The sequence below is a fragment of the Hydractinia symbiolongicarpus genome, chromosome 14, assembly GCF_029227915.1.
Source record: "Hydractinia symbiolongicarpus strain clone_291-10 chromosome 14, HSymV2.1, whole genome shotgun sequence".
Classification (NCBI taxonomy): domain Eukaryota; kingdom Metazoa; phylum Cnidaria; class Hydrozoa; order Anthoathecata; family Hydractiniidae; genus Hydractinia; species Hydractinia symbiolongicarpus.
Genome location: NC_079888.1, coordinates 3,630,928 through 3,658,009, shown reverse-complemented (window position 1 = coordinate 3,658,009; position 27,082 = coordinate 3,630,928). Strand labels below are relative to the sequence as shown.

At 35.1% G+C, this 27,082-nt stretch overlaps 3 protein-coding genes across 3 annotated transcripts; 1 reads left to right on the top strand and 2 right to left on the bottom strand.

Annotated features, from left to right (window-relative positions):
* Window positions 1-8,136: 8,136 nt before the first annotated feature.
* On the bottom strand, window positions 8,137-8,679 carry LOC130625065 (uncharacterized). The gene has a single exon (XM_057440146.1). The coding sequence runs from the start codon at window positions 8,677-8,679 to the stop codon at window positions 8,137-8,139; it is 543 nt and encodes a 180-aa protein (XP_057296129.1).
* A 4,917-nt stretch (window positions 8,680-13,596) lies between these two features.
* On the top strand, window positions 13,597-17,976 carry LOC130625799 (uncharacterized). The gene is made up of 6 exons (XM_057440910.1): window positions 13,597-13,897; window positions 15,998-16,095; window positions 16,196-16,282; window positions 16,391-16,480; window positions 16,557-16,619; window positions 16,846-17,976. Exons 1-6 carry the CDS (start codon window positions 13,753-13,755, stop codon window positions 17,320-17,322), a joined length of 960 nt encoding a protein of 319 aa, XP_057296893.1. The 5' UTR covers window positions 13,597-13,752; the 3' UTR covers window positions 17,323-17,976.
* Window positions 17,977-21,992: 4,016 nt separating this feature from the next.
* Window positions 21,993-26,468, bottom strand: LOC130625873 (uncharacterized). The gene is made up of 14 exons (XM_057440987.1): window positions 26,329-26,468; window positions 25,499-25,911; window positions 25,214-25,345; window positions 24,968-25,135; window positions 24,760-24,896; window positions 24,505-24,616; window positions 24,340-24,423; window positions 24,033-24,213; window positions 23,820-23,906; window positions 23,620-23,700; window positions 23,412-23,529; window positions 23,133-23,320; window positions 22,860-23,041; window positions 21,993-22,787 (listed from the first exon to the last, which is right to left on the bottom strand). The coding sequence occupies exons 4-14, from the start codon at window positions 25,109-25,111 to the stop codon at window positions 22,440-22,442; spliced, it is 1,662 nt and encodes a 553-aa protein (XP_057296970.1). The 5' UTR covers window positions 25,112-25,135; window positions 25,214-25,345; window positions 25,499-25,911; window positions 26,329-26,468; the 3' UTR covers window positions 21,993-22,439.
* Between the last annotated feature and the right edge of the window lie 614 nt (window positions 26,469-27,082).

Here is a 27,082-nt window from a genome sequence, read left to right as displayed (position 1 = left end):
TGTTGTTAACACAGGGCTGAGTGATTTGTACAGGTATACTGTTTCGCACATACGTTTCGGCACAATACCCATTTCTAAAAAACTATCCTAACTTCAGTTCAAACAAACAGACAGTTAACAACCTGTTCTTATCCTACGCAGCTAAAACAATTTTATATACTTTGTGGAAAATTTTGTAACATTTAAAAATAAAAATACAGTTTATAACCTGTTTTTACCTTCTCTAAGCAAAAACCCCCCGCAATATTTAATGGAAAAAGTTTCTGTTAAAGATTAAAAATTAAGCACGGCACTATGATTGAGTGTATTATCTTACTCACTGTGTAGTATATGTAGAGCTATAGCTAGCTATAGCCAGAAAATCTATTTCTTTGTAGCTAGCTAGTTTTATACTAGACATTATGATATTGTTTGATCTTTTTTATGCTATTAGCTAGCTAGCTCTTCAATTCAAGTAGCTCTAGCTAGCTATTTGAGTTCTATTATTATTCCAGCTCAGTCAGTAGTTTTATGCTAGCTAGCCTTAGGTGTGAGTGAGAATAAGAAAGGGTTCATTACATACCCTTTCTTTCTTCGCTTTCTTGAACATAACAAGCCCTTCCGTCGGTTGCGATATGGCTTAGATTGAGTTTGAGGCGCTATGCAAAACGACGGATTTTTGATATTTTTGGGCATATGAGAAAAGTGAGACCCGATACCCTATGTGATACCCGAGACCCGAGACCCGATACCCTGACACCGATACCCGAGACCCAATACCCTGATACCGATACCTGAGACCCGATACCCTGATTTTTTTTATTATTTTTTTTAATTTTTTATTTGAGTATTAACGATAATAAAAACACATTTTGATATGTATATATTTCTTCATTATACGGAAATATTTGTTGCACGTAATATGCGAATATGTTGCTGGCTCAACAATGGTTTTATATCACCAGGAACTACAATGAAACTAGCATCAAAAAAATTATTTTGTCTGATCAAACATGAATAATTAAAGTGATAATAGACGTTTTTAAATTCATTAGAGAATGTTTGTTTTTTCGTTGTAGGGTCGAAATAACTCCTTTTAGTTTTCGAAACCACGATTAAATTTTCTATATTGTCTGATGGAATATTTGACTGCAATTTTCCTCCACAACCATAGCAAGTTGATACATTTTTGTGGGTGTAGTTGAGTAGGAACAAGACATAACCATTATCTGTTGGTACAGGTGGTGCTGGTTTATTAACTGTTGCTGAAGGTGGAATAGGTTGCGTTGATGGTGTTCTCGTTTGTGCAGAAGCTTGTGGATTGATTAAATTTGTGATTGGAACCTTTTTAACGTTAGCTGGCCCTTTTCTTCTCTGAGTTGCCTTCGTTTTCTTTTTGCTCGCGTTTTTCTCTTTGGAAAAGTCTACTAGGCTTCTGACATTAGTTGTCTTTTTTTCGCATTGCTTTAAAAAAGGTTCGACCACATTCAACTTGAATGCTATGCAGACAGTATGCGCACATATTCACTCTTTGCTTTTTCCTTTCCCATTCAATCCATCGAACAGACACTTTCACATGCTTAATCTGGACTTCCTCATTAATTATTCATTCGATCGAACGTACGTCTTGCTTCGAATAAACTTAACATATCATCTCTGATATGTTAGGTTGAAAAAACAAGAAAACTAGTATAGAAAGTGTTGCGGAGAGGTTGCCAAGGCAAAGGCATGAAGCACGGCAAGGACAGGGCACGGCAAAGGCAGGCAAGGAAACAGGGCACGGCAAAGGCAGACAAGGAAACAGGAAGAGGAATCAGTAAGGCAGGGGTAGGCAAGGCATGGGCATGGCAGCCACCAGAAAAGGCATGGGAAGGGTAGGTAAAGGCAAGGGATACGGCAAGGAACGGGCAAGTGCCTTAATAGAACTTCGTCCCTTTACAACTCAAAGATTACGTATTCTCTAAGCTTGTATCATATTCCGGGAGCATTAGAAAATATCCAGGTGTCATAACGTCAAAAAAACTATCATTGTTTGATAAATTTGAGATTAAAAGATAACTTGGCACCAATAAATTTCATTAACAATATTGGTCTTTCATAACTCTAAAGTCAAGGTACAGAAATGATCCAAGGACGGCAACTGGTAACTATGCTCCGCAAAAAGTCATACAAACAAAGCAAGGCGTAAAGGCAAACAGGTATACCAACCTCGTCCCCAGGACTTTACTGAGCCTATGATATCCCTAACCTCCATCCCAGGGCTTTTTTTATATAAGGAGGAACGGCGTTATAAAAAGAGACAAAGACCCTGAAGGTCGAGGTTTCTTCCCCCGGTTTATTAATTAGGCAAAAAAATCATTTTTGAAAGAAGTAAACTACGCGTCATAATATTGATGAAAATACTCAGGAAAAAAACAAGACACAAGTGAACGCTAAGCTTGGTTTCCATCTTACGTTAATTTTTTCGCGCTAATTTTTTACCTCAGAGTTAATCACATTGGGTATTTAGCGGAAGGAAGTTCTTATTAAAATTATATCTTTCACGCCCTCCATTTCTTTATTTTTTTACCACATAAAGGTACAAATTTGGGGGCTACATCTGGTGATTTGATTTGCAGTTTAAAAAAAATTTTTTTAACAAAGTATAAATATATTCAATAAATATATGGAACAACATATATACAATATATATAAAAATAACGAAAACAGGTCTATTAGCGCTTACGTCTGCGTTTTTCACGTGCGGCATCCCCCCGGGTGAAAAAAGTCTTTTCCCCCGGAAGCACGCCACAGGTGAAAATTCTCTTCGCACGCGTAAGCGCCAACAGACCTGTTTTCGTCCACGTGCTTCTTAAAGCCTTGCCACGTTAATATCTTCTTCTTCTAAAAAAATTAAGAATCAACAATTTAAACTACAAATTGTTCTCTAAAATAAAGACGAATATTAAAGGCAGAGCAACACGAGAAGCACTTACATTGTTTTTCAAAGTTGAAATTTCCTCTGCTTGGTTGTTCTAAAATAGAGAAAGACGAATACCCATTGTTTATATTTATATATTATCACATTGTTATTTGTTTTTGTTTAGCGAAATAATTAACTTCAGCCTTAAGATAATTTAATTAAAAGAAATTTTACTTACCAACTTTTCCTTTAATGTTTTTATTTCTGCCATATTTTATTCTATAAATTTTGATATATCATTCTATAAAAAGCATGATATATCAAAAGTTAGCAGGTATATTATGTAAAATATTCGGTTTATTTGTTCTGCTGATACTTAAGGTGAAAACATTTTGTTGTATTTGCAAATAAAAATGTAAATACTAAATATGAACTCACCAATTGTTTTTTTAACGAGGTTGACTCCTCTTCAACTTTAATTATTGTGCTTTTTACAAAAGCCTACATTAAAATGAAAAAACCGAATGTATTGGCAACAAAATGGCATAATTAAAAAATTGTTTTTCGAAATAGTTTTTTTATTTAAGAATAATGACACTTACCAGTTCATTTTTTAAAGAGATTATGTCCTCGTGCAGTCTTTTACCACCTGTTCGGCGAATATTTTTTTCTAAATAAATAAAAAAGAAATAACAATTAATTAACAAAGGAAGACTTTAGAAGTACGGCGTGCGTTAAAAGAAGCATTTAAAATGAAAACGTAATATTGACGGAACTAGATACATACATGAATGCTTGCCATCTTTATCACACCAAAAGTTTGTAACACTAAACGTAATATTGACGGAACGAAATCTTTTTCGTTAGGAAGAACAGCTTATATAGCACTCTTCAATGGCGGGAGTTTTCGATCCTATTTCTCATTGGATAGAATAAATGCAGACGTAAATGAAAACAGCCTGTATCGAAATTGACCAAAAAAGGCGGGAGTTTTCGATCCTATTTCTTATTGGATAGAGTAAATGCAGACCAGCCTGTATTAAAATCGAACGTAAAAGGCGGGAGTTTTCGATCCTATTTCTTATTGGATAGAATAAATGCAGACGTAAATGAAAACAGCCTGTATGAAAATCGAACGTAAAAGGCGGGAGTTTTCGATCCTATTTCTTATTGAATAGAGTAAATGCTGACGTGTATGAAATCAGCCTGTATGAAAATTGAACGTAAAAGGCGGGAGTTTTCGATCCTATTTCTTTTTGAATTGACTCATCTTTATTACAATTATTCTTATTGATTAATTGAGGTCACGTAGATTATCCCTTAAGTTCTCGATCTTTCATGTGACCAATACGGTCGGTCCGCGTGGTCCATGACGTCCGAACCTCGTTAAATAATTCTGAGAGTGGCCAGCTAAACGCTTAATAAACCGTAAAAATTTGGACAAACACAATTTCTAGGCACATTAAGATTGACGGATTTCTGTAACATTACAAATTCCTAGTTGTACGGACCGTGGCCAAATCTTACTCGGACACAAAAACCAATACGGTTTTACGTTGCGATTAACAACTCGCTTTTACGTACTTTTTAGCCAATATCATATCTATTTGTATTTTTAGATAAATTTAGCTGTGAATGTTAAAACAGTTAAAAAATCGTTAGACCCTAATTTAAGATCAATCCCCTTGTTCATTCGATAAGAGCTTTTTTCATTCTGGTTGAGTGTACATCATTATCTGTTATCTGAATACGAAAAGTTTGCCTGTGATTAAAATAGTGAACAAAATTCGACTTTCTACAGAAGTGCTTTTTTTTCTCCAGGAGATTGCGCAAGTTTGAAAAATTCGATCTAATTTGTTTATCGGCTAACTAATCATTACGAAGATTGACGCCAATGATATTATTAAAGTTGGTGAAACTATTGCATTGCCCATCTTAGCGGAGGCCAAATAAGTTGGAAACGAATATACATTAGTAACGTCATCTCCTGTACCATTAGCAATGGACCCCCTAGGACCAAAATGGGATTAATTTCCTGGGTCAACCCATCCGAACAGACCGACAGATGAAGTCTTTAAAATACCTTGAAAACCCATATCTCGTATTTACTAGTTCGTCGAATGTATATTTTCATATACATTTCCTTGATTAGTGTTTATAGCTCTATACAGTATACAATTTTGGAAGGTCTTACGTCAGCAAATTTTTTAAACCCCTACATCTCCCCGAAAGCACTACATTTTTAATCAGCGCCGTAAGCTCCCCATATTAATGGGAACGGGAAAACAACTTTCCTAAAATGTTTTTTTAACTCTTAAAAGAAAAGAATTTGTGACGTCAAGAAGAATCTCGCCGAAGTGTGGACTTTTGGACTCTCTTAAAACAAAAGAATTTGTGACGTCAAGCTTATAGACTGGTTATTTTTATTATTACTATTATTAACTCTTTCATAAAATCAACTATCAAGTGTTTACAAGTTTGTTAAAAAAATTATTGAATTCTCGATCTGAAATCGGAAACGGAAAATTACAAATTTACACGCTTTTTTTATATAAGAATAGTGTTTTTTCGTTTCAGCCTCAGTATTCTTAACTTTTTAACAAATCTCAGCCTCGAATATTCTTAAAGCTATTTTAACATGGCTACAGCCGGAAAGCATGTAATTACCCTTAATGTGCCTAATTAGAAAAAGTGTAAAAGACAGGTGAGCTGACAAGAAAATAAACATACAGTATAAGAAATTAAACTTCTAATCAAAATTTGTGCATCATAAAAATTTTCATATCTAAAACGAAAGGTCGAGCCTGGGTATATTCTTAGGATATTCTTAATTTTTAACCCATTCCTCAGCTTCAATATTCTTATAAAGTATATTCTTATATAAAAAAGCGTGTACAGCAAGTGATTTCCAAACAACGCTATTCACAACATCAGTCTGATTTCAATATTTCCCAACGTCTGTTAATAGGTCTCGTTTTATATCGACAAAAGCAGCACATTTCTTCACTCAGTCATGGTTCGTATATAAATGAACTTCGCGTCAGATTCCATCTTTATATATATGTTAGATCGGACACGTACGCCCAACTTTTTTGTCTTTGTAAAAACGCTTGACATTTTCCAGTAACAAATCTTCCGTCTCTTGTTCTTCATATATAAAAGGAATGTTATATTAGCACATAAGGAATGGTAACAAAGAGAAAAGAACTCGATTTTAAAGTCCGCAACTATCGATAATATATTTGGAATGAATTACCTTTCTCTTCAGTTCCTCTAACTACTTTGAAGGTAACCGTTTGTTTTTATAATTTTATCTCGACATAATACTTTCCCTGTGGAAGAATTAAAATATGTCTCAAAAAACTAAAGTCATTAAGGTAACACGTAAGAGTTTCCTCTGCTATTAAGTTTGTAAGAAATCCACAAATAAAACTTGAATATAAGTACAGGCATTTTTCTCTCTCACATACTCACTCCCGTATAATAGAGTTAACGACGTTTTAATTTATATTGCCTACCAACACAACTAACATTAGTATTACCATAGCATCACAGCATTAATAACACCATATCCACAATCAGCATGGAACATAAATGGCATTTATAATATCTCATTTCGATGCAAGACTGAAATGGGTTGACACATAAATACTAAAAATGTTATGATCGATAATTATGGTTGATATTTTGTTAGCACTTTGTATTTCCTTGGAATTTTTTACGGATAATCTCGATTTAGGACTGAAATGTTTTGACATTCCACTACCTTTCGGGGATTGGAAATTATGCAATGATGGTTCTTTGCAATAATAATGGAATACATTATGCGACATATGCATGATATAATTATGATACATGATTACGATAATTTGGCTGGTATTTTGATATGCGGACAAGGGTCTTTGTCTTATCTTTGTCTTTGCTTTGACATAGGCAGAGCAGTGCTAAGAGAGGGTGCAACAAAGTCTAAATGACCTTGGTGAACAGCAAGCAATCGTCTCAACTTTGATAATAAAAAAATTACCAAATCGTATCGTTTTTGCTTACACACTCACAATGCAAAGCCCAACACTTAGAAAAGATACCTTAAAGCAACCATTAGTCCTTTCTTTGTCTTTCATTAGCTGTAACATAACAGGTAGAGCACAGTGTTAAGAGAGGGTACAACAAAGTCTTAATCACCCTAGTGAACTACCGCAATTGTCTGAACTTTAATCTTTTTATTTTTTGCACACACACTCACAATGCAAAGTCCAGCTCTTAGAAAGGTTACCACCATGAACAACACCATTATTAACCAAATAATCACCAAATTATTCAATATATAACGTTTCTTTTGGTGAAATGGTCACGATAATTTGGCTGGCATTCCGATAAATGGACAACTTTGTGGTTTTAATTAACGATAATCTTCTCACAAATGTCCTAGCAACATACTATGTGTTGCTTTTAAGCCTCCTACCTCCACTCTACCTCCACAAATGTTAAGTTTTTATAATTAGCGTGCTTGAATGTTTTCTTTGCAATAATAATGGAATACATTATGCGACATATGCATGATATAATTATGATATATGATTACGATAATTTGGCTGGTATTTTGATATGCGGACAAGGGTCTTTGTCTTTTCTTTGTCTTTGCTTTGACATAGGCAGAGCAGTGCTAAGAGAGGGTGCAACAAAGTCTAAATGACCTTGGTGAGCAGCAAGCAATCGTCTCAACTTCGATAATAAAAAAATTACCAAATCGTATCGTTTTTGCTTACACACTCACAATGCAAAGCCCAACACTTAGAAATGATGCCACCATCAGTATCACCATAATTAACTAAATTATCACCAAATTATACAATAAAGTTTCTTTTGGTGAATTAATCACGATAATTTGGCTGGCATTCCGATAAATAGACAACTTTGTGGTTTAAATATAATGGTGATATATAGGTTTTCGATCCTGATTATCATTACAGTGTAGATTTACATACAATACATGTGCAAACAGTAGATTGAGATGGACAAACTGCATCTTCAATTTCATCATTGCAAAATTCGTCAAGTTCCCTTAACAGATTAATATATCTTTGAGTAGTAATACTAAACTTCTCAACAGTTTTACCTGATAACAATTTCAATCGCTTTTCTTCTTCTTGTCTTGCTTTCATACGTGGGTGTGAATTAATGTACAAGAGTCTCTCCTGGGTAAGTGGTTCAACAAGGGCCCAATTTTTCTCCTTCTCGCAACGTGAAAAGGCAGTCTAGGCTGTACCAAGGTTATTTTTCTCCATTTCAATTCCTTGTTGTAACTTTATACGCATATGTGTGGCAGTTTTACCATCTCCAATAGACATACCTTGACTTTTTGCAATTGTTATAGCGTAACCTGGCATTAATGGTAATCCACTTCTAACGCAACAATCTGACTCACATCGTCCTTCAACAGGAGTAATTGGTACCCATGTGGGATGTTCAACAAGCCATACTGGTCCTTTATAATTTGGAAAATTGACAACAACAGCAATAGGGAATTCAGGCGGTGATGTATCTGGAGCATAAAGAATTGCAATCACTTTACCCATTGCACCATTATTAAGGCCAAGTCCAGTAAGACCCTTTTGGTTCTTAGTTAGTATTACACTGGCACCAACCGCAATCAAAGACCGTGATGGAATTTGTCCCAATTGTTTATCTGTTAATGAATGATGTTTACCACGACCCGTTGATGGAATAACAGCAACTGGTACACCAAGGTTAGCTAATTTATTGTGGTTTTCTTCATTAACTTCCTTCCATGTTTCCATTAATGTGAGCACACGGTCATGTGAAAAGTTACATTTCTCAGTTTGTGACAAGGCGCCTTCATAACGACTATTAATATCTAGCCAGTCTTATTGGGTAATTGAACCATTACGTATACGAAGAAGCCGCTGTAAAAGAGGTAACTGATCTGGCCCTTGACGCATCGTTTCAGTAAGAACAATAACATTTTCAAATGAGCGATAGATTGCATAACCAGCTAAGTTGATGGTTGAGTCATCATATTTAGGAGGTTGATGAACATCTAAAGCACGCACTGGCCCAAGTTGGCCAAGGTCACCAAAGAAATTGACAGTTGGTATTCCTCCATAATAATTATCAAAATCACCTGTTGACTCGCATAATCGTTGACTGCACCAGGCTACAAGAAGCTTAGACTGCATGCTACGCTCATCAATGTTCAGTTGAAATAACTTAAGTCCATTGTCTTCATGCAGACCTGTATATTTTCTCAATTTCCTCAAAGATGTATCACCTAATGGATAATCAGAGAACACAATTTGAATCCTTATCTTTTTTAATTTATGTGGTGGTGGTGTCATGGAATGTATAGTTCGCCCATTTGGTATAAGAACAGATGCGGCACCAGTTGGGGCCAAGTTTATAACAGCAGAATTTCGATTAAATAAACGACGAACAATTCTGGTGAGAGCGGTGATAATAAATGTTTTTCCAACACCAGCTGTGCCTTGAATTAACAAATTTAATGGCTTGGTGCCTGTTGGCAAATTTCCTTTTGCAACTAGTAGCAAATGCTGAAGATTTATTCCAATGACTGTTCTTTGTAGTTCATTAGCTTTTAGGACATTTATCACAGGTAATGTGCAATCATCACCGTGAGTAAATTCATTTCTTTCAGCTTCTACAGATACAGATTTCAACCAAGTATCAGCGTTATTAGGCCATTGACAACCAAAACATTGAATTGCATAATTATTCCAATCAAAAAAAGATCCTCCATCAGGAAGAATCTGTTCTACATTTGGCTCGTCCATATCAGAAACATGATTTCTAGCGATATCTCTCATTATTGCCCTACCTATGTTCATATTTGTAAAGGTTGAATCTTGAGAACTTGCAATGGTAGATTGGGATGATTGTGATGAAGGCTGAGTGTTGTTATCATTGATTGGTCGTACATGATATTGTGTTTTTCTTTTTTTCGAGTCAAAAGATTTTTTGGCTTCTTTTAATGCATTAGTTAGTATTGGCGGACAGTTATCAGATTCAACTAAGTCAGGCAATGCGCCAGCAAACGACTCCTGTTGTCCCTTTAATTCTTCCACAGTGCGCCATGTTCCAACAGTAAATATCATGAGCATGGCTTTTGCAAAGTCCTCTGTAACAGGCCAAAGAGGTTTTGTTGATAATCCTGTGAATACTGGGACATGATCCATCTTACAAGTGCAATTGCATTTCTTGATCCAATCCCATAAAGTGATTTCAGGTTCAGTCTGTCTTCGCTTATCACTTAAAAATTTGTCAAGTGTACTGCTTTTTGTCACAGTTTCATCTTCACCAGATGTATTTAAGGTCCGGAATCCACTTAGACCAATGTAACGGAAGTTTCGAGTACATCTAGTCAAATGACCACCACTATTAATAAAATCAGCAGCAGCTGCTGGCACATCCACCATCCCTGTAATTTTTTGAAGCAACCTTTGAGCTAAATTTTTTACTGTGCTTCCATCAGCAGCATTTTCTATTAAATGTCGATAAATATGTACAAAATCTTCAGTTGAAGCTGCTCCTTTGCAAGCATAGCCAGCAATGTATTTTTGAAGGGCAATAAGATCCTGGTCAATAATTACTTGACTGTCACAGTTTGCAAGCCAACTAAGTAAACGCGTCTTGACATGCATTATCATGCGGCTGTGATCTATAAGTCCTTCATACCTTGGATGTTCCCCTTTTGTTATGATTGGGTGAAAGGGGTGAATTTCTTTGCCACTTGTTTTTTTGGTTTGTGGATCGACATCACCAAAGTGAAAACGGCAGTACTTTTGTGGAGCAGTATCCCTTTCGCTTTTTTTTTTACGACGGTAACGCAAACAACTAGAATTACAGTTATGTAGTCCTATTCTATTTACAAGATAAATGTGCTGTTCTCTTATACCACCTTCATGGTTTGCAACATCTGAAAGTTGTTGTGTCAATGGGTTATAGCCAGAAGCTTCTTGAGTTCCTTCCGGGACTGCCCATTTATCTTTGTTTGGTACCCACGTTGTAACTCCAGTGACATCGTCTATCATTACAGTCCCTCCAGCAGGATGTAATTAAGTAAATTGGAGAGAAAATATTCCATCTCTATCTTCATTTGTAGTTTGTAACCATTGTTGAAGGTCATGTGCAGCAGTTTGGGATGCTTGAGAGTCAGTAGCATCATCAGATAAATTATCCATTATTGTTTTAACCTTTTGTGCATGTTTAGAGGATGATATGATAGAGTGACTATGAATTTCACCTCTGCCTTTAGCAAATTCATAGCGCCACCAATAATCATCATATTGAAATACTTCCTTGTTGACAGTGGCAAAGTAATTTATAGTCCTGGCATCAAAGTACTGTGTGACAATGTGAAGATTATGCAAGATTAATTCCCGTTTGAATTTTCCATCACTTTCTACCTGGCTACGTACAACCTGTTCATCTAAATTGTTTATTAATGCATGATACTGTATCAGCAGTTCGTGTAAGGACTTCCAATGAAATTCTGCACAACTATTGGTATCAAAATAGGCTGGCAGATCACCAAACTCCTTGCGTCTGAAAAACAACATGGCATCTACCTTCTTTTTTTGTTCTCTCCAGTAAGGGTCAGTATTTACCAAGTTTTTACCAATGCTGATAATTTTCCGTGGAACAGAATCATCATTGTTTTGCAAATTTTCTCTCAGTTCTGCAATTGTGAGATGAGCATCATTTAATTGCTGAGAAACAACAAAGCTACCCTGTTGCAATGCTTGCATCCGTAATCGCATGTTCAATAAGAAAAATTTTAAGTAAGGATGTTTGGTTACACGGTTATCTGTGCAGTGGTATATATGTTCAATGTAGTCCTCAAATTTGATTTTTTGTAACCTCGGAACAGTAAAGTCACAATGACCATTAATAAAAACAGTAGGGTATGCCGTTGTAAAAAAGCCTGGAGTTTTTAATTCACGAATTGGCCTTTCTCGGGTGTATTCCAAATTTGCACTAGCAACTGTGCCTTGTTGTAGAGCTTGATTGACTGCTTCTTCTGATCCTAACATCTTTTGTAATATTGTTCTTAATTCTTTGTCAGCATCTTTAGGTTCAATGGGGCATACTAAACCTGATCGAGTGATACTTTCATCATCATCAGGAAGATCTTGCTGGAATTGATTTTCGACAGGACCCTTGCCTCCTTCAGGTGTGATATGCGGTAACTCAACAACAGGTAAATCAGGTAATTCTGAGCGTATCTCAGGTAAATTTAGAATGCGATCGTTTTTGATAGAGACATCCTTGTAGAACTCGTTAGGTAAATACTGAAAGTAACGTCTTCTTAATTTATGATTAATGTGGTCAGGGCCATTATATAGATGCTTGTTTAGAATATCTGGCTGGTCAACTCCACCTTCAGGAAAACCAAAACACAAACCACGCAAAGCTTTGTCAACTTTACTTCTTTTCACAGTATATTGTTGAATTGAATTCCGGCTTCCTTTTTTTTTATAACAATTATCCCCACATTTGCTGGCAATGACGGTAACTCGGTAGCAATTTGCATTCTTTGTGGAAAACTAATACAATGACCTTTAGATGCAAGCATGCCATAACGCAAGAGGTGTACATTCATAATAACGGTGATACGACGAATCAGTGATTCTTCTAATATTGTCAAGTTTTGAAGATACGGCGGTACAGGTGAAAAATGCATATCGTTATGACGAATATTATCTTGTATTGGACCCAAATCGTCATTGTCAACACTAAATATACCCGAATATCTGGCAGCTATCACCATATTTTGTTTTGAATTACGAATACTTTCAGTATGACATCTGGAACACCTTCCATCACTTGAAATTTTCCAAGGTTTGAGAGAAATTGGTTTTGTTCCATTTTTTGCAGTTTGATTGATGGGTGAGGTAGCATGAAATACTGGTCGGATTTCAAGACAAGTTTTACAAGAGGCTAAACTATGTAACATCTCGCCCTCCTCAAACTTTTGTACAGCTGCAACAACATCAGGATTTGGATGAATGGTAGAAAGTTCTGTTTGAAATATTTCTTGCTGGCTAAGTGGTTGGTTGATAGTAACGCTAGAGGGTATTGGGTGATTGACAGGTAAATTCACTGATATTGACTTTGCAGTTTTCGTTTCTGGGGTTGGTAAATTTGTTGGCAATATATTCCCTTTACTACTCTTAGACACTGGTTGTGGAACTGTTGTTTTTCGAAAAGTAGAATGAGTTTGTGAACGTTTTAGTCTATGAGTTATTCGGTTACGTCTTTTATTGGTTTCAGTAGTTATTTCGTTTACTTTTGGTTCCTCATATGTAATATTTGAATCAACACATTTTTGCTTTAAAGCATACTCTTTAGCTGAAAATTTCTTCTTTAATTTATTGGCTGACATGATAGAACTCATTATTTTTGCCACTAGAAAATCCTGGCTTTGGCTGAAACTGTTCGCTCCCAAATCAGTTTTTTGACCATTTATATTTTTAGGTTGAATGATATGTTCTGATGACAACCGAGTAGTTTTTTTAGGTGGACTACTTGCAGAATTACTAGCAGAGGTGTTCACACTGTTATGAAATATTAATGACTGGAAGTGATTATTATTAACCCTTCCAAGCAAAATAAAGAAGCCTTCATTTATTATTTGTGCTGCCTGTTGATCAGCAGAAAGTTCATCAGTTTCTTCAAAAGTAGCACCCTATTCGGTAAACTGTATATGATAGTTATCCCGCTCCGCTGTAAAACGGAGAACGATAAACGGCGCACTCCGTTGTTGCGCTGTTGCTCCAGCGATAGCGGAGAGCGATGCTTATCGAAGGTTTTGCTATTTGCCTATGAAATAAAAAATGGCGGCGTCGTTGCGAGAAAAAGAATTCAACGTTGATATTTTTACTATTTTAAATCATCAAAATGAACACGATGGTAATAATAAAAAGGAAGATATGGATGCTGGAGTCAATGCAAAAGAAATGTACAAGCTTAAATTTGAAGGTCTTGTGCGAATTTGTTTTTTTTAGCTTGCTTTTTCTGTTTGCTAGCTAGCTAGCAGCTAGAGCTACATATCCTAGCCATAATAGCTAGCTGTGAGCCCTTATCCTCCTTATTCCACGATATCTAATCAGCTGCAATGTGACATGGTTACAGCCCTTTTTAGCTGGTCAGCTGACTAGCTATGCTATATAGATGAGTTCTAGCAGTGTGACGTCATTTGTTTACTTTTTGGCGGTAAAGCTCTAGGGCTCTGGCATTCAGAGCTTGCTGAAGAGAGGTTTTTTCCTGTGCATTTCTTCTCGCGGAAACGTCATTGAGGTTTTCAACTACTATCGAGTGTAGATTGATGCCTTCTGATTGAATAAAAATAACCTCGCTTCACCTAGCGTCCCCATCCTTTTTCCTGCCACCCAAATGGAAAGCCAAAGAACTTCCTGCTGAAAATGTAAGCAATGGAATTCATCTAGCTATAGCTATATCATCAGTCAAAGGCTTAACTGTTCTGCATCAGCCAGAGGACATATCCCCAGTAGTATATTGATTTAGGGGCCTTCAAAAATTTATCTTGGGCCCCATTAACAAGATTTTGTCCGTTAAGGTCTTCACCTCTTAACGGATCCTCCCCCAAAAAACTGAAATGATTCGCTGGTTTACGACAATATGCTCTTCCTACTAGCTCGTGATGTTGAGACTGTGCTGCCATTTTGATGCCTTCTAAAACATTTTGGGGTTGATTATAATGCTCTGACATTTTCAGTCAAGTTATAGAACAATAAAAAATGGTTTTTAATGGACAATATCCTATTATCAGGGCCCAAAATATTTTTAGAAAACCCCTTTGCTAAAGCGCAGGTATCAATAGGTAGTAGCTATAGCTAGCTAGCTATAGCTATGCTGATAGTTGTGGAAGTCATTTTTGAAGCAGTCTGTTTTGCAGGGAATTAATCAAATTTAAAACATATATAGCTATACCTTCCGCTCCCAAATAAGTTAATCTCAAAACGTTCATAACATTATTACTACTGAACAAAAAATCATTTGTTTCGCAAATCAAATTGTAAAAACTAGAAATTTAACCTTAAAGATAGTGTGTTTCCCAACTTCGTTCAGTTCTCCACCATATCGAAATGGTTATATACTTGTTCAAACTTATTAAGGATATATATATTTATATATACTCCAATTGTGACCAATTTTGACGATGTTACTACGTTGCTCAGGGGTGCGCTACATATATGAAAAATCGGAGCTATAGGGGTTTTAAACACGCTATATATGCCCCTGTATATGCTTTTAGTAACTTTATTTCAGATTTAGCATTAAATCCAACGACAAAACCTGAAATGTTACTGGCGTTGACAAAAAACTTCCCTATGAGTCCCCTATTAAAATTTCCCTATGACTCCCCTATTAAAATTTCATCATTTTCCGACGAGGAACAAAGTGAGGTCAAAATTACTTTGATGTTTGCCGCTTTTCACTCTAGCTCTTTTTCAAGATAGTGATCGAATTTGCATTCAAGTTTTATTTTTTATATGCTCTCTTATAAATGCAAATGGGAAAAAGGGATATATTTTCTTAAACTATGTTATAAGTAAAGTCAATGAGCTATATCAGGACAAGATAGAGAAACTATCACAAGAACAAATTCACCATTAATAATCATGAAATGATGGTCTTTTTAATATTTCAGAATAAATTGCATAAGTCTAACAGCTAATTAAGAAATTACTAATTATAACCTGAGAAAATTAAATGCAGTCTCAAAGAAATACTTAATTTCTAATTTTACTAGGCAGAGTGGTTGCTGTACTTGGACATTGAAGTGCTATATTTAGACTCTGTTGGCTGCTTTTTCCCCTTATTCTTTTAGATACTTGGCTTGAACGTTTGTTGAACTCAGTGGATAACTATTTCGTACTTTAAAAGACAGTAAGGCAGTATTTCCTCATGTTAGGTTATCCTGTAGGTTAGGTTTTCAATTCATTTCACCATTTTTTGCCTAAAATTTGTAATGAATCAACTTACATCGACTTTTATAGGTACATAATTCTTTTTCATGATATGTCAAGTAATCCAGCAAATATTTATTTTGTGTAGATGTTTGGAATCATATCAGGTGCACAGTTGCTCCAGTTTTAAGTGGAAAATCTCAAAGGAAAAGAAAGGTTCTGAAAAAAGTAAAGGAGGGTATTCAGGTGGGTTTTTATAAAGATTGCTGTTTTTAGCAAACCTTTTTTAAAAGTATTTATTTGTACAACTGGCTGCTGTATAACTATATTGCAATTTTTTCTGCAGAAAAAAGTGGAGAAAATGTTTGAAACTGACGTAGATGGAAGTGAGACGATCAAACATATTGAGAGTGACCTATACGAACGATTTCAGGTGTGTAAGCAGATCTTCAGATATGTTATAATATGATTTAAGAATTTTATTAGACATAGAACCTCAGGTTTTACAAGTAGCATGCGTTTAAATATAGCTGTGCTTTAGGTTCGGTTGGAGTTGATAAAGTACATGAAAGGACAAGAGGGAAGTGAATCTGTTGTCAGCGGCTGCTATCCCTTACCGGAAAGAAATAAAGTAATGTTTTTTCTGTGATATAGTATTTATCTTTTTACATTTTCTTAACTTACAGTTTAAAGTACATTCTTCTTAGCTTGATGGACAAGATGAATGTGATGCCGATAGTCAAGAAACAAAAAGCTCTGAAACTGATGAAGTAAATAAATTATTTCCTTTGGTTATTTTTGGGTCTCTTGCCATTTACTTTAAATGTGCCTCGAGATTTCCCTTGTGTGTATATGCTTACAAACCTTAAAATATGGCAAAAAATATAAATAAAGACCTTGAAAAAAAATTTAATTTAATAAAATTTTATAAAAATTGACACACACAAATTAAATTGTTCTGTCTATCATAAGGTATAGGTCTTGTGTTATTTTTAGCTTTCCAATGATGTCCCACTAAGAAAGAAGAAAAAATGGTCGTACATGCCTACAAAACAAGACGAACTGGTAGAAAAACTGGATGGCGCCAATAAGCGGTTGACGAGACTAGAAAATTTAACATCAACATTGAGCTATCGGATCCACGAATTGAAAGAAAAAAATGCGTCGCTGCTGCTAAGAAATGCCGAATTCACAAGGTTAAAGCTGGTAGAACAATTAGGCATGAATCGATCAGTACAAATGGTTGATGCGTCCTTGTTTGCGAGTCGCTTTCATACAGGAGATCCACTATTGCAAGAGGAAACCCCTTGCATTCTAGATTCAGCGTTCATTTCTACGCTGAAAATAACAGATTTTTGTGAAGGTGTTTTTGCTTCTACTAAAAGGGCTATGTTCGATGACGGAGATACTGTGATATTGAAAACGTTTTCAAAAGATTGTTGTCAAAATAACATTAAAAATGTTGCCATGTAAGTCACGAGCACCGGATTTTGAAGTTTATTGGTCGGCACGAAAACCTAGTGAGCAGCATTGGAGTCGTGCATTTCGATCAATCGTATTATTCCGTGCTTCATTACGTTGCTGGTTATACTCTTGATCGCCATTGGAAATTGGGTTTTCCAGACATTTCTTCAACTTCAGTTTTTAAGCGAATTCTGACAGGCGTTGCAAGCGGAATTAGCTTCTTGCATAGTAAGGGTGTGTTACACAACCATATCGTTGCAGACAATGTAATTCTTCACGGACAGGATTTGTTTCCTATTCTGATAGGATTCAGTTTTGCTTGTCGTGCAACATGTGTTAGGAACAGTTGCGTAGATGTGATCAAACTGTTTCCAGATAAAGCGCATTTAGCACCAGAGTTATTTCAGGGTTGTCCTGTGTCGTATAGTACGGACATATTTAGTTATGGGAAACTCCTCGATAACTATTTGAAAAATATGTCTGTCATGGATGACAAAGCGCGAGATAAGTTGGAATCCTTCTCGATACAGTGTATGGATTGGAGAGCGCCTCATCGATTACCGCACAAATTTCTTTTCAGGAGAGTGGGCTTGCTTCTGACGGAACTAGGGTACTAGTTCCATAAGATTGATAGGCAAAGATAAAAATATTTTCAACTGTAAATTGTATTTCCTTCTTCCAATTTCCCTCATGCACCCACCAAGTTTGAAAAATGATAAATAGTGGATAAAATTAAGTCTATACCTTAAGGGAAGAAATTTTGGTGGGAAAAAATTTGGTGAAAAGTTAACTTGGCGGAATTGACGGAGAGGGAAAAAAATAATTTTGGCGGGAATTTATTTGTGCGGGCGGCGTCAATACCACCAAATTTTCTTCCCGCAAAAAGATTTCTTCCCTTGGAAGTTGTAATTTTTCGACTTTCTTCTCTTTCCAAACTGCAGTACGTCCAGAAATTGACGCAAGTACGCGAAATTACTTTAATCAGAAAATTAGATGTGGGTGGCCATTCTGCTGTGTCAGCACATTAACGCGGGTTAAGACAAGGATATTAGAAACAGTATATTTATCCTATGGAGGCATTCTCGGAGCCATTATTTTTTGTATGTATGGATTAGTTATGATATTTAAAAAAGCTACATTCGCAATTGTCGTTCGATATCGGATTCGCAAAAATAAATATCGCAAAACCACAACCTCGAACCCAGGGCCTGTAGCGTTTATTTGATATGATATCAAAAAAACGCTACAGGCCCTGGGTTCGAGGTTGGCAAAACCATATTTTCTCAATGAATCAAAAAAATTAAATCTAGCAATAATTTATACAGCGTTAAATATCCTGTTAAGGTACTTGTTCAAGCTCGACCTTAGTCAGGGATTTTTTCTGAGGGCGGGGAAATCAAAAGGACAAGGGGTGGAAAAATTACGCTGGGTCTCAAACGAATTTTCTGCGGTCGGAATACTGATCGATAAATCCGCGAAAGTTTCTTAGTAATGAACAACAATAATAGCTTTTTCTCTCCTTTTTTGACAATTAAACGTTACTAAGAAAATATTCTTCTAAATCAGGCTTTGGTAAATTTTCCGCCACTTCCCATGTTGGAGAACGATAGCCAATCCATTTAACCTGATATTCTCTCCGATCATTGACCTCTCTGTGAGTCATTATAAAGTCAATGAAACCTTCGTTTTGGGCAGACTTATCCAAAACTTCTCGAAGAGTCACAACCTTTCCAGATTTGTTTGGAACATTGTCCACTAAATTAAGTGACTGGGTATTTATATCAAGCTCTTCGCGTTGAATGGCCTCTTTAGATTTTCGCTTTCTTCCATTAAATTCACGCACAACTGTTTTCTCAGACCCTACATTATCTTTTGAGCTATGCGGTTGTTCAATTCGCTCTAGCTCCTGCTCCTGTTGGTTTAAATTGACCGTTTCGGATGACTCGGCAATGCAACTTGAATTAGTTGTATGGTTTGTTATAATTGGAACTAAACAAGAAGTATGGTGCATTTTAATTATTTTCAGCAGTATATATCACAGAAATAATAAAAAAGACCAGCGTAAAACAGCGAGAAGAAACTTAACCATGATAACAGATGTTTTACCAGTGAAAGATATGTGTTGCATATTCTCTTTTAATATTTTTAGCTCGACTTGGGAACAATTGCTAGGCTTTTTAAACATAAAACCGGCCGGTAACCCATTTACTGTTACGTGACCATTATCGACTTGTTTGTAGGGAACTGTTGTACGCTTCCCACGTGATGCCAAATCTATAATAGGAAGAGAAAACTAATGTAATTGAACACTAGAAGCAGATTACAAACCTCTTTTTAAATAAGTAAAGCAAAGCGGCGTACATATTTTTTGATTCAGTTCCAAGGTTACTTCTTTTCTTAAAGATGTTGTTTCTATGGTTGCTTCAACCGGTACACCTAGTATAATAAATTTGAAGAATGAAAATAATGAAGCTAATCGAAACATGGATTGTAGCGCATTTAAAAAATCACACTGGCGAATTGTAAACAGAAGGCTGTGCTTACTCATTATGTGACTGGCGAACTTCCATTCCAAATCATTTTGAGAGTCAACAAAATCAATTCCTTTTTGACTCCCGTATACAGTGACTTTATTTCCCGTTCTTTCTGTGTCCATATCCATTATAACGATATCCATTCCGATGGATTCCATCTCTCTACACTAAATAGTAAAGTTTTACGATTCAATATTCTGTTATCCCTAATCTCATATTGTTGAAAATATAGTAAAAATTACGAATTCTTAGGTGGTAAAATATTTCAAGTTCCGGAATATTTTAATTTAATAACATTTTTTGGCACGTTCCATGTAGACAGTTGACGCATCAGCTCCTTAAAAAACAAAGTTTTTGTACTAACAATTTTTTCAATTTTTTCCCTCATTCTGCGAACAGCCGACGATTGACTCTGTTGAGATAAACTTGAGAAATTTGGCTTCTCAACTGTAGAAGCTTGGGCGTTATAGGTTTTCCTATCTTCTTCCGGTAACGCCGTCCAGGCTTTATTCATATCCGCCATTTTGTTGACTGGATTATCTAAACAACAAAAAACTAGCGAGTATTATGTACTTATAATATTTTCAGTTTATAGACTTACTAATCTCATTTTTAGCTTCTCTTCTTTTCAAACTCAGTTGGATGCGTACTATAATAATGGCTGGCAATAATATGTCAATAAGATGATACAACGATATAAAATAAGTATTGACAACAAGCTAAACCTTTCATATATTGTTTACGAAACATGTCAAAGCCAGAAGGTTTTCTTTCGGGTAGTTTTGTCGACTTTACTTGTGGAGGTCTTCTCTTGCTATTAATCCAATCCTACACCAAAAAGAAAAACAAGGTCAACTTTGTAATCATAATAATGGTATTGCCGTAATTCTGTTTTTTAAATGTACCAAAAAGTGTTTCGACAGAAAAAACCTTGATTTTCGATTCACTTAGGCCTGTTTTCAATACCGCTTGCTCTAACAAAGATCGCGCCAACGTATTGTCACTTTTATAGCTCTTCATTCCAGCTTCATAAAGTTCTTCGAGGACAGTGACTTGTTCTGGGGTCTTTTTTACTAGCTTTCTCTTATTTTCAGCCATGTTCTACTGTTTTTTGAACTACTATGATAATTATCAAACATACACAGTTGGCTATTTCCAAAAAATATAAGATCAGTTGGGATGAATCGGAACAAAAACAGTTTTGACATAGCAGTCAGTTAACTCACCCCTACAAAATGTCGCGTGTATTTGATTTCGTTACTGCAAAGTATGTGGAGTATGTAAAGCACAATTTGTGGGTATTGTTACCCGAACTAGCAAAAATATGAGCGTCTGGAATCTTACCAGAATTTTTTTTTTTTGCTTTTCCCTCGACAAAATTTTCAGCCTGCGACATTTTGTCCGCACAAGTTTACATAATTGCATAAAGCCGGAAAGAAAAAAACTTTATTTTCATAAAATTCGACGAAATATGATGATTTATTATGAACTGTGAAATATAATTTCGCGAAAATTCATTCAACCGCGAATCGCGATTCTCTTTTTTGAAAATCTAGTTTTTTTACATTACCAGATTGACAGAAACTTCTGGTTACATCACAAACCCTTATACAAGCGCTAATTTTTATCTTGTGCAATCAAGACTAGCACCTGCCGTAAAATGAAATTTTTCAGAAAAATGTCAGAACACACAGCTCAAATTGATCCGAAATTTATATTCACAGCACTATTCCTTTCACTGGACTTGACATCGAAATAGACAAATAACTGCCGTTAAAAGAAATCATGTCGAAATTGACACTGTAGCTCGACCCGATCTCAGTGAGACATGTCAGAACACAGTACAAAGTGACCCGAATTTCTATTACACAGTTTTCTTAAAAACAAAAAAACAACAAGATAAGACCTACTTACTAATTTTAGCGTGTGTTAATTTAGCAAGACAAATTTACGCATTTTTTATAAGAACAATGAACTTGGAGAAAGTTTCTTACTTTTTTACAAACATTTTTTTTGATTATTTGTTTAACGTCCCTGGAAACAAATCCATGTAGATCCTGCAATGTTTTTAACTATTTCTTCGATAAATTTAGGCTACGCTAAATTAGTACACGTGGATGCCATGGGAACGAGAGAAAACGGGACGAGCATTAAAATGTATTCCAGCGACACAAATTACAAAGTAAACTTGCAATATATAAGACAAAGGAAGCATTAGTAACTTTTTTTTATGACATCACATAAATACCGCGTCCGTACAAAGTAGAAGTGGACATATCTAACCTACTTATTAATATCATTAAAAAATCTGTAAAATCTGTAACAGATAAATATTTGTTTTACATATTCTATAAATCTGTAACAAAATTTAACAGAGGCGCAAAATTTATATTCTATATATATCTTAAATGAGGTGATTACTTAGAAGAGCCAAAGCTTTCGAAACACAATTTCAAGCTGTGATAGTCAGATGGTTACAAGGAATTATATTGCTATCCATGTGTCACCAAGTAATAATAGCAAAAGAAAATATAATAAATCAATTCTGTAAAAACACTAACAAATATATATATCGAAATATGCAGTTACAGGTCATGGGTTTTCTTCATCAGATTCATCTGAAGATTGTCCATCGCAATAAACAGTCACATCAAAATCATCTTCGAGATTGTTGCTTTCGACATCCATAAATAGTTTCTGCATATTTTCTACTGTATTTCGTACATAATTTAGTTTTTCTATAACAAAGATTTTTTTTGGAGAATCGTTATTATAAATAGCAGTAGCCAATGAGGATTCCATTTCTCTATAGTAGTTTAATACGTGCTGCATTTCCGTACGAACAATTTGAAGCTCCTCGGTAGCACGACACTTGCGCAGGTAAAATTGTACGCACGTACTTTTTACTGATGCAGGAATGTTATGTGAAGTGTTATTAACCTAAAATAAAGTGTCCGTAACAAATTAAAGAACTCGTCATTTTTTTACCATGCATAATTTTTAGAGAATTACCTGATCAACCGTAGTAGTGTTTAAATATATCCTGGAATTGACGTCCAATGCATCTTTATACAACACATCTTCGTACACACCACATTCTCTGTTCGTCTGATTTAACGACTCAACTAAATTCTTTAGGTCATTGCAGATTTTATTGATTTGCACTGATAAACGATTGCATATCGAAGAACCATCTATCAAAGTTAAGTAAAATAAATCAACAAAGAATAAAAAAACAAAGATTGTACACATATTTCATCGGGCTGATATAAATTTATAGTTTACCTGCATATCGTTTCTTTAAAGTCAGTAACATTAACCTTTCAGTTGCACGAGTATGTAAAGTATCCAAAGTGGTTTTTACAGCATTCTGAACGAATTTGCGATGATGATACGTGTACTGATTTGAGGTTATACTCCAACGATCGTTTACATCGTGCTTTTTTTCGAAACTCGAAAGACCAGATTCCAACCTAAATAACAATAACAAAAAGCCATCTAAGAACGAAACAAAAAACTACCGGATGGTTAGTGTGTTGTGGCATAAACTAAATGTTCACATACCTGTTTAGTTTTATCCTATGTCTCGCAGTATCAGAAACACTACTACTTAACAGGAGTAATGTATTTTCGTTATTCAGCTCTTTAATTTTAGTATAATATTTGAATTCCCAACCAACCTCTAAAGATAACACTTTCACATTGTATAACAAATCAGTTAATCAAGTTCTTCCTTTAACAACAAATAAGTGTAAGTGTAACAAATAAGTACCTTGCTCTACAACACTTTTCCATTTAATTTTAGACTCTTCCTCCAACTTCCATGAGTGTATAACCTCGTCTGTGATATTATCTAAAAACGTTAAGTTTCAAGAACTCTCACATTCTTTCAGATTTGCCAACAAATAAAACCAAATGTATCCCATTAACAGCTCTATTCTCACGAAACACGATTTTAAGAAAATATGTCACCTAGGTTTAAACACAAAGTTTGGATTTCTGCAGAACTAGTCTGATAGACAGCATTGGCTTTTTGATACCAGCCCACAAGTGTTTTCCCTAATGAACACAAGTAATTCAAAAATACAACAACTAAATGCTAAAACTTCTTGCTCACTTACTTAAAATTTCACAGGTTTTGTATATACAATATTATAATTAAACAATATATAGATACATGCGTACCTAATATTTCTAACTTAGTCATTGTAAAATGATTTAAAGCATCACTCAAAAAGTCAACACGGTGAGCTGAAGTCATCTCTTTCGTGATTTTTGAAAACGATCTCAAATAGGACCAGAGTCTTTCCATCAGTTCCCCATCCATTAAACCAAAACCTTCCATTCTACGGATCGAATGTTGTACCTAACAATGAAAATGTGGAAAACGGTTACTATTACAAAGATTCTGTATGTCAGTTGTCAAAGTAATAAGAACAATAACAACAATAACAACAACAACAAACACAACAATAATAAAAAAGAAACAAACCTGACAAGAACTTTTGTGCCCATATGCGTGAAATACTGGTATCCCTAATTTGAATTTGGGGTATTTACTTAACGTTCCTTTTTTCTAAAATATAGATCAATATATACTGTTCAACATATATGTTTCAAGCTAAACCAGAATGCATATAGAAAACGAATAACCTACAGTTAAATGTTTCTTCAACAGACAGGCAATATCATACATAATATGGACGTCAATATCTTTACCCAACACTTCAGCTAGGATTTTATTCATCATTAATACCGCATAACCAATTCTAATCATATGAAAAGAAAATATCATTGAATATTCTATAATAAACAACATCGCAGACTGAAAATTATTTTGTCCAAGAAATATTTTTGTGTATATAGTTTACATTAATAGAAAGTTTATGCAATATATAAAAAGACTACTAACCTCTCGCCATGTCGCATGTTAAGAAAGAGCTTTGGAATTTCATGCCGACAAGATACACCAAAAACACCTGTCACACTAAGCTTTGAACTTTTTCTTTTTGAACGGATACGGTTCCCTGCTTGAAAGTTATTACATTCCTAAAGTGATTTCAGACTTTATTACAACGAGGAAGTTTTGAATTAAATTAGGGTGATGAAGTGTATCTCACCTTATTTTCCACAGCTTTGTCATCATAGCTAGACATGAATGTGTCAACTTCGTCATCTTCAATAAAATGATTTTTGTCATTGTTTGGGGTATTCTTTGATTTTGATGCAGAGCTTTTTAAAACAAGTCCAAAATTAGCATCCATGCAATAGAAAACACTCCCAGCATCCTAAAAGCATTACAACAAAATTACCAGAGTATATAAAAAAGAAATACAAAAATATCCATAAATGACAAGCTGCCATACTATTGGACATGCTGGACATTAGTTGGGTTTTTTTCCTGTTATGTCTGAAAACCATAGATCCCTCAACTGTCGCTGGAATTGACGGTATTGGTCAATGGAGTCTGTTTGCATAAAAGGTGTTAATACGCGTTTCTAGAAAAAAATTATGAACTATATAATATAATTATAACAAGCCCATTGCTGCTAAATTAAACAATTTGGCTCTCTTCTGACAATAAATAGGCTTTCTTATTAAAAAAGGTTTTGTTGTTAGTCCTAACCTATAAATTCAAACCTTAAACTTACCAGAGTTTGGTTATGCATACCAGTTTTCCATGACATTCCATCAATAAATGAAGTGAAAGAAATTTTACCCTCCATTTGCAATGCAACGAATTGGTCCAGCAATTTTATTGAGATGGCAGTAGAAGGTTTAGTAGGTGTTGATGGCCATAAATCATACTTTAACAACTTCGAAAATTCAGATTCACATGTGCAGAACCAGACTTTACACTGATGGAGACAACCTATAAGTTCAGAATATAAGGGCTTATCCAACTGCTAACTGTACAAATAGAGCACTCACATCATAGTCACATGTATATATTACCTTTTTCTGAAACAATTGTTATTACTCGAAAATATTTGTTTGAACAGGAATAACAGTGAGCATCGTGTAATTCGTTGTGAAATGTATATGTCATCATGTCAAAGTTTGGCTATGAAAAAATAAAACATCACAAGTATATATATAATATATATAAATCAAATATATATATATACATATATAAACACGAACTTTAAGTTAAAACTTTAAGTAGCAAAAATGAATGTAATTTTTTCTTGAAAACAAAACATAAAAATAATATATATAATATATATATAAGTTTTTTTAGAGTGAATGCAGATTTTTTTCACAATGCCAAACCCTCCTGAAAGCGCCTGCACTTTTTACAATGTTTATTCTATTTATATGTAAAACTGTCACATCTTATTATCCAGGAGGTTAACATTACACACATAACATCAAGCGCATAGCTGATAAGCATGGCAAGTTTGGTAAGGACTAGTTACTAGCTAAATGGCGCAACTTGCTTCACTTGCAGGCTCTGTATAGCTTATATATATATACACACCTTTAAAGTAATTGCATTATGAAATGCAATGTTCTTATGGGAAACGTCTGCACAACCCTGGCAATATGTCGCAAGTGGACCACAGTCTTTGCACCAAACAAGCCCTTCCTCAAACGACGAATCACATACCGTACACTTTTGAAGAAGCAAAAGGTTGAATTTTTCAGCATAATTTTCACAAATGTTAGAAGTGACAGAACTCCAGGAATGTAATTCTTTCTCTTTGTTTCTTTCATAACCGCCACATCTTTTTTTTTTAACTATATCCCCACTCAACAAAAACTGTACATTATCATGTTCTTCAATATCAAATTGTTCGGTTTGCACTAAAGGGTCCTCAATAGCACTTGTATTATTTGTTTCTTCTATGGTAGTTATGCTTGCAGAGGAATTGCTTGTCACCGGCTGAAATGACTTGAAAACACTTCTTGTATAACCGTTTTTGAGAGTTGTGCGAATGATCCGTGACCCTTTCCTGTTAGACTTTGCAAAAGGCATAATATCTTACTGCTATAATAATTCAAGCAAAACATGGAGATGAGCTGATGAGCTAGATAGCTAGCTGCAACACTTGCCTTCCACACTGAACTGACTAAACATTGAACAGGGGTGGGGGCTAGCTGCTAAAAACAAACAGTACAGAGGTATTCTAAAATTTGGCTGACAACCATTCAACATAACTACAACACTATTTGTAGTGCTGTTACAAGGAAAACACTCTCAGAACTGCTAGAAAAGTGATTTGTCTCAACAT